The sequence below is a fragment of the Apaloderma vittatum genome, unplaced genomic scaffold (assembly GCF_000703405.1).
Source record: "Apaloderma vittatum isolate BGI_N311 unplaced genomic scaffold, ASM70340v1 scaffold45301, whole genome shotgun sequence".
Classification (NCBI taxonomy): domain Eukaryota; kingdom Metazoa; phylum Chordata; class Aves; order Trogoniformes; family Trogonidae; genus Apaloderma; species Apaloderma vittatum.
The window spans coordinates 1,848-14,173 of record NW_009700532.1 but is presented as its reverse complement, the minus strand read 5'-3'; the positions used below and the strand labels follow the sequence as shown (position 1 = coordinate 14,173).

The 12,326-nt window shown below is 42.3% G+C and overlaps 1 protein-coding gene across 1 annotated transcript; it reads right to left on the bottom strand.

Annotated features, from left to right (window-relative positions):
- Positions 1–515: 515 nt before the first annotated feature.
- CTTN (cortactin) lies at positions 516–11,739 on the bottom strand (the record flags this gene model as incomplete). Its single annotated transcript, XM_009878769.1, has 10 exons — positions 11,656–11,739; positions 11,185–11,258; positions 9,707–9,836; positions 6,523–6,633; positions 5,774–5,828; positions 5,140–5,250; positions 4,167–4,277; positions 3,458–3,568; positions 2,267–2,377; positions 516–571 (listed from the first exon to the last, which is right to left on the bottom strand). Coding segments are annotated over exons 1-10 (954 nt in total), but the record flags the coding sequence as incomplete, so codon positions are not given.
- Between the last annotated feature and the right edge of the window lie 587 nt (positions 11,740–12,326).

Sequence of the window (12,326 nt, the reverse complement as noted above, 5' to 3'; positions counted from 1 at the left end):
TGTAGCGCTGCAGGGGGTTGTCGTGACCAAACTGCAGGACCCTGCACTTGTCTCTGTTGAATTTCATACAGTTGGCCTGGGCCCATCGATCCAGTCTGTCCAGGTCCCTCTGTAGAGCCTTTCTACCCTCCAGCACATCAACACTCCCACCCAGCTTGGTGTCATCTGCAAACTTGCTGAGGGTGCACTCAAGATCTAAGCTACTTGTTAGATTTGACTGAAATAGGAGATTTTTTCATTCTTTTGCATAGATTTTGCTCTTCTTTCCTTTCCACATTTCAGTTTTCCCTACTTAAATATAACTACGCTACACGAATGTACACACATACAAGTCTTTATAAACTGGTATCAGCTCTGCGCATAGAAACTTGCTTTTTAAAGATTCAGAAAAGCACAGAATTCTACTGTCAGCCTGGAGAAATATCCAGAAATAAAGAGCTGAACGCTACAGACCTAACCAGCCTATTTTGTAGCCCCACCAACTACCTAAGTCACGGCTCTTTTAAGCAACTTACCTTATCCATCCGATCTTTCTGTACACCATACTTCCCACCAAATCCTTTCGAGTAATCTATAAAAGCAGGACAAAAAGGTTAGAGCGGGGAGTTTGTCGTCCCTCCCACCTTTCTGCCAAATGCAAACAGCCATCTCAAACGCAAGGAGCCATCTCAGCTGCATGCAGAGGGACAGCGACAGCCGCCAAAGAAAATGCAACTTGGTTTTTGATGCAGAAAGGATACGTCATTGCAAGAGCCTTCAGGTACACCAGCAGATGACAGATTGTGGGCCACATGCATTCTCTGAGGAAACATTAAGCTGAGGATTGGTAAGGTATCAAGCAAGGAATAAGCGATGAGCCCTTCTAATGCATCACTTCTGTAACACAGCCTTTCGCAGCACCAATTCTTAGCCCTCTGCAGGAATCGTATAATCTAAGGCATTTCGCTTTGCTCAAAGGAGCCATATCCAGTCTTCGGTGACCACAGAGGTGTTTAGTGTGGGGTTTTTTTTTCTTTTTACTTGGTAAATTCTACGAATGGCAGGAAGACCTAACAAATTTCTCATTCCAGTGGATTTGGTCGTGATACCCAACCGATGAACATTAAATTCACTGGCAATAACTCCTGCTCTACATGGGGAAAGGGGCAATTCCACACGACAGCACGAGCCTGCAACAACTCACCAGCACAGAAACGGGGTGGCCGTGCTCTTCCATACCAGCCCTGAGCCGCACGCTCTTTCTCTCCCCTCATGCTGACTCTGGCACTTGTTAGGCTCCAAAATCAGTTTAACTCACTAGTAGCGTTACGAAGGAAAATAAGAAGCAAACCTAACAAGAGCAGCTTTCTGCTCCTTCTAGGGAGCTGCACGCAGAGAAGTGGCTGGAGAGTGCCAGATCCAGCATGATAGAAGCAGCAAGAACGTGTGGCTGGAGAAACACCTCTTTCTGGTGGCAGGGAGCTGCAGGAATGTGCCCTCAGACTCTGTGGACAGGCTTTCCGGTATGTCCCTCAAATACAGGTCCTGCTTCTCCTCTCAGCCCCAAAACTACTCGGGCCCCCTCACCAGCTATCTCGGTGTTTGTACTTGGGCTCTCCTAAGGCGCATCTCGCATTCTCAAAGTTTGAATTTTGTGTCACGGTAGCACAGGAAAATACTGGCGATCATAATGAACAACCTCATTTTCTTCAGCTTTGTATGTATTTTCAGCCAGAATAAATACACTACACTTACATTTTCCTGATCCAGACTTCTCACTTTAAGATAACGGAAAACCAGGAATTCATGGTTTGTACCCCAACTATTTCACAACGAATAAAGAGAGCATTATAACAGTATTTGCTCACCCAAGAACCACAAACATTCCCTACTTCTTATTTTAAAGGCTACTTTTTTTTTTTTCAAATTGCTTGTTAATGGTTACATGCACGGTCCTTATCTGAAAACTTACTTATGTTTCGACTCTAAAACTGGCAGTAGCATCACACTAACAATAATGTTCTTATTATCACACCGCATGGTTAGCTATTAACTAAATGCATAACGCTCGAGAGCTGTCAGCTACACGTTGGAGAGCTGTTCCCTCTATCCAGGAGTGCTTTACGTAAGGTTTTAAGAATCAAACGGAAGAACTTTGCTAGATCACGTAGGAATAGAAGCGCAAGAAAGTGTCTGCACATTACTAGCACCAATCTACTCAGGCAACTATTTAAGACTGTGTGAGAAGTGGCTGCACTGTTAAGAAAGTAACAAGTGAAAACGGTGCCTTGTTGAGATTCATGCTTGGCTAGTTTCTCCTTGTAATCAAACCCCACGGCAGATGGGTCCTGCCTTTCTGTCTGTACACCAAATTTCCCTCCGAAACCACTCTTATAGTCTGAAAAAGCCACATGTAATAAATTAAAATGCGGGGAGGAAAATAAAGAAGTTTAGTCAGAGACAATTAAAATAATTTTTGGCATATTTTCAGTCACGAATAATTTCAGATGGTGAAAAGAAAATCTCAATGCACTTTTGTTACGAGTAAATTCAAATGAAGTTTCTGCTTGAAATTAGGAAGAGGTCAACGTGATTTATCAGACATAAGAACACCATTCTGAAGTCACAGAAAAAAAGCACTTCTCAAGATGTTTCATATGTACTGCAAAATGCACTTGCATTTGATCAGTATTATGGCCAAAACCACACACCCAGTACGTTCACCAAAACAAAACAACATACAAAAGGACACAAGGGCATAAAACGAGCTTCCTTCATCAGCATGGTTAACATTTGTCCGCTAGAGATTTCACTTCTGAAAAAGTGTTAAGATAGAGTCCACAGGGACGATGCTCCAGATATTCCTGCACAGCATTTTTTAAAGGAAGAAGAAATATTCCTGCTGCCACACAGCTTAAGTAAAAAAAGCTCTCAGCTGGCAGCTATGACCACTGCTGCCTTGGAACAGCCACGTTAATATACGGTATAAAATGAGGGCACATAAAAAGAAGGGCTTCCAATGCAACAAATCTGCTGCAGCATCCAACCGAACAATATTCCAAGGATTGTTTTTCATTTCTTTCATTTTAAAAAAAAAAGAAAAAAAAATATCACTTAATTTCTCTAAGTTAAGAGCGGTGACAGGCAGAGGGCAGGGGAGCAATCATTTATTTTGCACAACTCAACTGAAAAAGGAAAAAAAAATAAATTCAGGCTACCTGCAGACTCACAAAGCTTCTCCAGCAAGAACTTATCACTAAGTCTCAACTTTCAGGGACAGAATAAGAGGTGTTAAATCTGCTCTGCAGACACCAGTACAACCAACACACAGCAACCATCCAAACACAAAAAAACGAGACTCATGTCAGCTACTGTAAGGCCGTGGCCAAAGATGCCAGGGGAGGGGAGTTCACAACGGGAAAAAAAAGTCCAAACAAGGGAAGTCAGAAAGAATGGGAAGGATTGGGAACTGTGATACCTTTCTGGGATTCGTGTAGCTGCACCTTCTCCTGGTGATCCCAGCCAAGCGCGCATTTGTCTTGTCTGTCTGTCTGCACCCCGAACTTGCCTCCAAACCCCTTGACGTAATCTGTGTGCGTGAAGTTTCAGAAAACGTTATTGCAGTTTATGACTGTAAACAGTATTTAACAAAAAAACCCAGTAACGCGTTATGGATAAACTGTCCCATTAACGATACTATCTTCCACTTTTTTCTTTTTTTTTTTTTTACCTTCTGCTACGCTACCTCAGCAGACGGGAAGGATACCCACTCCCTAACTCTAGGATCGCAATGCAAGGACACACCACGAATCCAGTGAAGGTTACAGCTTAATATTCACAGATTTGAAGCACCTTCTCCCTAAAGACATATAACACACACATATATTTGTGAGAAACGTAGATATATAAATAATGAAGGACTTGATACCGCCTCTGACTACTACAGACCTGTGCAACTGCACGTGCATTTCAATAGCATCTGTAAGGACATAAGGTTCATTGGAAATCAGATTGTGAAAGCCAGGGACGGTTTACAATGCCTTCCTTCTCATTTAAAGGAAACAAAAACCTGCCTGTGCAGAGGGCAGACACATTTACCACCAAAACGGCCCCCAAACAAACTATTCTTCACAGTTTTAAAAGGCTGACTGATTTGAACTAGTATTTTTAAATAAGATAATAAAAACCTTTCTGTGATTCATGTTTTTCCGTTTTGCCTTGGTATTCAAAGCCAACAGCGCTTTTGTCCACTTTGTCCTTGTCAACACCGTATTTACCACCAAAGCCCCTGGAATAATCTAGAGATAAGAGTGAAGAATTTTGTTTATAAGCGTTCAGTAACAAAATAGTGCCTTGAAATAGCACGACAATCAAGCTGCTAACATTACATCTCGGATGAAAAGAAGCACTGACATCCCCAATTAATCTTTATTCCAGACACTGAAGTTATAAATCCCTCAAAAACACATTCTCTCAGGATGGAAAATAAAATAGCATCACACGTAGTTCAGCTGCTGGGCAGTATCAGCACTCGTGCTACTTGACTCCTTGATAAAATTCTCAAGACACTTAAAGCAAAGCGACCTTCAAAACCCATGTCGGCAACAGCCTGGATGCTTTTAAGCAAACACCCCCTTCCCTTTAGCATTTCTAGAGTGCAAATACGTCTTTGAGATAAACAGAAAACAGATGGCAAGAACGCTCAAATTTTTCAATAAAATGGTCGATTTTTGATCAAATGTGCCTGGCAACCTGATTAGCAACACAGTATTAACTATGAACACTATTAAGTCTGACAAATGTTTTAACCTACAAACAGATGACTCTGTTAGAAACACTTCTCTGTGGTGGTTAAAGTGCTTACAGTCTCGGTACTTTAATCTGCAGCTTTTCAAGAGAAGTCACAAAAAGCCTCCAGACAAGCCTATGTGCCCTGCTGCCAAGGCAGTGGCAGTTGGATCATCCCTTAAACCCACTCAGAACCTACATTTTAGGTTTCTTTTTCAGAAATCAAAATTCTCAGCAGGATAAATTTTGCTCGGTGTTAACTTCCAGCAGGCTCGGAGCGCAACGGATGTGAAAAATGAGTATTTTACAACACTGCCTATCACGAATGCTTACTCCCTCAGAGTAAGAACCCACCAACATGTGTCTACTCACCCTTCTGCGACTCGTGTTTCTCAGTTTTACCCTGGTAATCAAACCCCACTGCGCTCTTGTCCACTCTGTCAGCCTGGACTCCGTATTTTCCACCAAACCCACTCGAGTAGTCTGCATTGAGGGTAAAGCACGATAAAAATGAAATGAAGAAGCTTTTAATAGAAAAATCATATCCCAGCAATGCAGGGAGAAATTAAGTTATTTCAGAACTGAAATACTACCCTTTAGCACACAAAATCAAGCTTAATTTTAAACACAGAAAATAAGATGGGCAATAGTCCTATAATTGATGATGGTTCCTCTTAAATCTGCTCCATATTTCCAACAGGGTGTAATACAGCAAAGAACAACTCCCAGTCTTTCAAAAATGTTCTCCAACCTCACTTCTAAAAGCAAAGTAAGACTCCTGATAACATGCTATTGCCTTGTCTGAAACCCTCCTCAACTCATGAAATCGGTGTGAAATTTATTTTTTCATCTTCTCTTCCACCCAAATCCTTCAACACTTGATTCATTGGGAATGTCATGTGGAAGCCTGACTACCTCAGGTCTTGTACAAACGGTAGAAGAATAGAGATCTGGTCTATTATTTATAATAAACATGTCTACAGAAGCGACCCCCTCGCAACTTTACCTTTTTGGGAGGCATGCTTCTCAGTTTTCCCCTGATATTCAAACCCAACAGCCGACTGGAAGAGAAATAAAATTGCAGGTGTGACCAAGAGGTATTAGCAAAGCTGGATGCATTTTGATGGACAAACAGTAGAGAAAGCTCACATGTCTTTCCTCCTCTGACCTTTTTGGTCAGGAGCATAAATACCTACTTAATGCCCAGGCCATCATCATTTACATGATAATTTAGTACATGTAATCATGGCAAGGCCTTTAGTCACACCTTGTCGAAGCAAACTGTACTGGCAGCACGCTCATGTTTGCCAGTTTCGGCAATTTGGTACAAGAGGAATTCAGCATTTCCATGCAGGGGTTGTTACACAGTCTTGGAACGGGACACCAGTTATCCTGCCCAGTAGCTCAGGATATGATACAAGACAAACCATCCCCAAATCTCTCTCTCTGTAGCATTCATGCTGATTTTATCCTCATCAAAGAACACAGTCTGGCTAAAAGGCATATTTTAACATCTCTTTTCACTCTTCTTTTCAAGTCATCTCAATTTTCCATAGGGGCTCTTTTGTATTTTGCTTAAAACAGGAATTTATCCCTGTAACAGTTAGTGTCAGTTTACTGCTAAATTCAAACACAGCAGGAAGAGCAGATCACATCAGCATTTTAAGGTAAAGGTACTGGAATTTTTCAGCTGTATGTACAAAATGGGGAACTCGACTGCTGGGAGTACCTTCAGCACGAGATGAAATTGCTTACCTGGTCAACCCTGTCAGTCTGTACTCCAAACTTGCCACCAAATCCTTTCACCGAATCCACTTGGGAGCAATGCTTAGAAAGTTTGGATTGATATTCATGTCCAACAGCTGACTAAAAGAAATTGGAAAGTTCAGACACAGCCAGCAGTTCTACACAGCTCTGTACGTAAGAGAAAACACTGCAGCAAGTAACCTGAGAATAAGCTTCTTCACAAACATGCATTGCTGCAGCTCCTCCTGTCGAAACTAACTTCCCTGGAAATTGCCACTCACTTGAGAAGTCTTTACAGGACAGTCACCACACTACCAACAGCCTGGGCAAGGGAAGTGCCCAAAAGGAGCCTGACAGCAACGACTGTGTGGTATGAAGACTCCTTTACGCTCTGGATTTGTACTTCAAAAGCACAGCAATGAAAATGAGGAAGATCCAGACAGAGCCTTGATGGTGTTCACACAGAATTTAAAATAAGGATTAGTTCCAGAAAAAATACACAGCCTGGTATTTAGGCACATGGCTACAGATCTGTTTTGGCTGATACTAGATTACAGCCAAACACAACTACAGCCAAGTTTTCCACTGACATTCTTTTAGGGGGCGACCCTGCTCTTCTACATAAATCAAAATTAGGCATCTTCTCTCTACACTTTCTCCTCACTTGCAGAACGGCATCCCAACATGACGCAGTACAACCACATCGCGACAAAGCTCCCCACGCCAAAGGCTTCCCAGCCCCCAATCTCCCGGCCCCGAACTCAAGCCGGAGCACAGTTACATCACACCCTGATGGCTTCACCCAAGACACAAGGATATGTAATTACACACCTGAAAGTACCTCCAGATAGTGTTTGCTAGCGTTACGCTAACCTAGTGCCAGGCCACCCTTCTAGATCCTGGAACAGATGCTCCAGCCTAGCACCTCCAGGGGTGCTACAGAACACAGCAAAAACGTTTTTTTCTTGTCCAGTGGCAGAACTTAACGCTGTCCAGAGCAACTTGCCATTTGCCACTTTAATCTAACACCCGAGTCTGTAGCTCAAAGGCAAAGCCCATCAGATGCAGAAAGACCCCAGAACCTGACTCAACACTCCCACCTGCCTCGTGCAGCAACGCCGGTCCCAGAACTGGCCCTGCAGCTGCAGCCGAGCATCTCCCGAGCAGCTGCCCCAAGCTCCGACCTTTGAGGAATGAGAAACTGCTTATCTCATGCCAGTATCGCACAGGCTGGACCCAGGCGAATTAATTCAAGGACACAAGGTATCTAGAAACCATAACTTGGCTTTTACACTATTTGGGTTTTTTTTCCTGGCTGAACTAATTGCCAGGTAACAGAACAAAGATGTCAACAATGGGACATTACTTTAACTTACAGGCAATATAAAAGCTCCTTTATTTTCCTGACTGGAACAGTCATCCTCTTGTTCATTTTGCAGGTGTTCTGCCGCAAAGTAACTTCTAAGTGTGACAGAAAAGGCTCCCACCTCCCTCACTTCTTCCCATTAACCATTTTATTTATGGAAGACATGAAGGTCTGAAAATTCTAGGGTTTATGTGGTTTTACACAATCCCTCGTTTGTTGTATCAATTGAGGTTAGGGAAGGTTGAAGCATGTTGTTTTCTCTAGGTGGTACCAGAACTTTCTGCATTTCATCAAATACCAAAGCATTACACCGTATCCCTTTTTAGAAAAGCCTTAAAAAAAGATCTTTCCTGGAAATCTGCATTTCAGAGTAAATCACCCTCATAATTCCTCAGCACAATGTTCTACATTTTAAATCAGTTACGGAGGTCTGGCACATAGAGTGATGTAACTGTTCTTTTTAAGTTGGTCTTAAATGTAGCAAAAACCCGTGCCATGACAACGCTGCAGTGACACTCGTTTACTCAGGTGAGTCAAGCCTTAAGGCTGGCACAGATACCTGTGAAAGAGAGAGCTCAACAATCAGGCTTTAGAACTTAATAGTCATAAGGAAAAAGCTTTATTAAAACAATCAATTATTAATCTCTCCTGCCTCCAGAATCACTCAGAAGGGCATCACCATCATGTTTTGCCTGATGATTGATTCTGGCTTCACTTTTGTTTCTTTTTTTTTCCCCCCGTGGTCACAGGTGAGGGATGAACTGCTGACTCTGGAGAGCTCCACTGCTGCCGAATAAGCTGAATGGTCGAACCTGCTCAGCAATTCCTTTCCCCGACCCAAAGGTTAGGTTAGCCTATTACAAAGGCCCATAGAGAATTCTACAGCAATTTATCTGGGAATACAGGAATCCAGCAAAAATTACCAGAAACTCAGAAAGTAAACAAAGTAAGAAAATAAAATAATTCTCATTCAGGAATGGTTTAGTTCTTCTTTTAACAGAGTATAGGAAACAGAGTAGCCAGAAGTTGCTATGCCTGTCTAATTATCACATGGGTAACAGAATTACTGTAATAATTACAATTTCTTTTGCTACTAGTGTAATTTAAACAGCCATCAAGCTCATATGCAAAACATTATAATGTGACTGAACGATTTTTTTAAATACTTGGATTACTTGTGCCTGTTCACAGTTTACTACCATTTGAGCAGCAGCACATCCTTTTCTTGATTCTTTGGCAACATCTATATGCACAGAAGAGCTGGCATGGCATTGAAATAAAAGAAATACTGGATTTCTCCATGCATGAAGTACTTTGTTAATTCAGAAATATACATTTAGAAACTTGAATCTTGACTCCAGGGGAATCCACTCAGGGCATAAGCACGCAGACTTGTTCTAAAGACAGAGCAAGCATCAGACAAAAACATGGGTGGCCACTGCACACTCCAGAACTTTCCATCATTCACAGATTCCTGATCTTCCACCCGAAATACTTGTTCCTGATGCTTTGAGTGCATCAGTTTGTTCTGTAAGAGCATCTTGATTTGATCGAGGAACAGAGCCCGACGGCCTGATAGATGTGGGCAGCAGCGGTTATGGTTACAATGTCCTTGTCAGAGCACTGCAAGAGCGAAGGCCCTGCCATGAAAACAAGCCTCTACAACGCCTGTGCCAGGATCTGAGATTCCTACACTGCCAAACCTAGCAAAGCTGGAACACCTTCACCCCTCCAGCAGGCTGAGCTCACCTACAGCTGTGCTGGCCACCGGCAAGGCAAGGCAAAGCCAGGCTTAGAACATCACCCCAGGGAAGTGTTCGTACTTACTTTATCCATGCGGTCCTGTTCAACGCCAAATTTCCCTCCATAGCCATGGGAAGCTTTTGGTCCCGTTTCGAGCTCCTTCTCTTTGAGGTTCTGGTGTTCTTGGAATACGTTTTCTCTCAGCTGATGAATACTTTAAAGACAGGTAATTAAGCAGCAAGTTTTACTAAGAAAGTTTCAGAAGAGAACTTCAAAAAGATGCAAACCAAAAAGACAATAAAAATATCATCCTAATTAAAAGTTGCACTGCTTGTATCTTTCAAGCAGTTCTCATCTTTTTCAGTGCACAAAGCTCTTACTCCCTGTTCCATATTCCAAGAAACAAAATTTATGCCACTGCAAGACATTGTCAAAAAAAAAAAGAGAAAGCATTGGTTTTAAAACTAATATGGAAGGGTATTTTGCTGTTTCAACAATCAATTACTTAGAATTTATATGTGCCTGAAACATATCCTTTTCTCGTGTCCTAATTTAAATTCTTTCCAACGCTTTTCATTTAGATGGCAACTTTTCAGAATAGGGATCATCTCTCTTATCGCACAGTCCCTATGGTAACAGGACTCTAATTCTAAATGAGCATTCTGGACACAGCCATAATGCAAAAATAAGGATGCAAGAAGACATGCACCTCCTCTTCCCCAAGTGTTCCCTTACAAGAGGAAGGAACTTCGCTTACAATAAGGATAAACCAGGATGGTGAATCTGTACCTTAAAACACTTCCCACCCGAGTCTAAAGTTTCTTCAGCCAGCAGGCGTCCCCACTGTGCTCCAAGCAGGGCAGGATAAACCTGATCCCTCAAGTTAGCCACGTAGCTCAGGCTCTCTCTGTTTGCAACACTGATGACATTTATTCTTAGCCTTATACGACAAGGGTTGATGCCCCAGAAATTTGGAAGCGAAACCAAAATGAACATCGCAATCACAGAATTCTTGAAACTGCTTTAAAGTTAACTCTTGGACACTTTTTGTAAGAAATACAAGAATCAGAACATGGATCATTTCTGACTCAACCCTCCATGATGTATGCATTCGCTTTGCGGCCACTGGGCTCTATTTGTTACTTGGACAGAATTCTTATGAGTTTATAGCAGCTTTCTAAACAAAGCCTAAGAATTTAAGAGATCAACATATCCTTAAAGTACCAAACTGGAGCTGCTCAGATCACCCAACACAAACTTCTCCCCTGGGAGTACTGGCTCTTGTGCCAAAACAGAAAAAAACTTTCCAGACACAAAGAAGTAGGAAAAATAACACTTCCACTTACAAAGAAAGATTTACGAGTCCCTGCACTGTATTTCTGACATTAACTTCAGATCTGAAGATAGTGGCACATTTGAAAGATCAGCAATCTGGGAAATAATCAATCTTCTACAGAGGCTCTTGTTTTAATTATGAAGATACAAGTAACCGAGAACATGAGTTGATTAAAAGTCGCCTGGGATTGTGACTATTAATAAAGTTCAAAAGAGAGCTGCTTTACTTGATGTGCTCTTGATGGCCGGATCCTTTCACAGTTTTAGCTCCCCAGCGCTGTTCTTTCTCACTCACATCATTCTGCAAAGGATACACATGAAAAGAGTTAAAAACTTAAAGACACAACTAGTGATCTGCACTTTAGAGTTCACAGCAAAAGCCTTCAGCAGTCGGGGAGATCAGAAAAGCAGCACCTTCACTTCTCTTCTGCATAAGCCCTGTGCTTTGTCCCCTCCTGAAATGCACAGAACACGCGTTCAGCCCCAAGAGGCTGCTGCTTCTTGACACAAATCCCTTCTGTACAGACTCCTCTGCAGTATCCAGCCAAGAGAGGACAGTCTTGTTAATCACGCACAGGCACAAAACACTTTGCAAGAATACACTCCTATCAGTTTATTTTGCCGAGACATAGCCCCCATCCCAAAGAATCACTTTTTAAACACACTTCTGCCGTACCAGTAAAACTCAAAAGCCATACCACAAAATCAGGATCCGTCTCCCAGTCATCGGCTCCGTCATCCTGATTGACAGAAATGGTGTGCCCTGCCGTAGCCTTCCACATCTGCAACACCACCAGAAGCAGCACTGTCACATTCGGTTACACGCCAACTCATTCTATATTTCGCATAAGCCGACAGAGACGCAATCTAAAATTCCCAATAAAGGACGCTCATCACAAATAGGAGCTGTATTTGCAGCGAAAGCACATTTGACCACCAGCTCTCAGGCTGTCTTCTCATGCCGGTTTGAAAACCCCTTTTAGTTTTCCTGTTGGCCCTGCAGAAAGGTTAGAAGCAACTGCCGACGTGATTTCAAAGAGAACAAGGACGTCTTTCTTCGCCCAAATTTATACACGTCTTTTCTTCATTCATTTCCCTGAAAGACTTCTCTTCAAACAGGTCCCCCGAACCAACATCCACTTCCGAGGACTGTGACCGATTCTAGATCCCATGCATTTAGTTAAGGCACAGGAATAGTTGGTTTTTTCCCAAACGTTACCAAAAATGAGTGTAATAGGTTTACTAGGCAGTACAACCTACATGTTTCCTCTGTTGCGTAGTGAGTTTCAACATTACAAAAGAAATCCAAACAAGCCAAAGAATTTGCATGCAATCTAGACTTTAATCCACCTGCCTGCAACAGGGTACA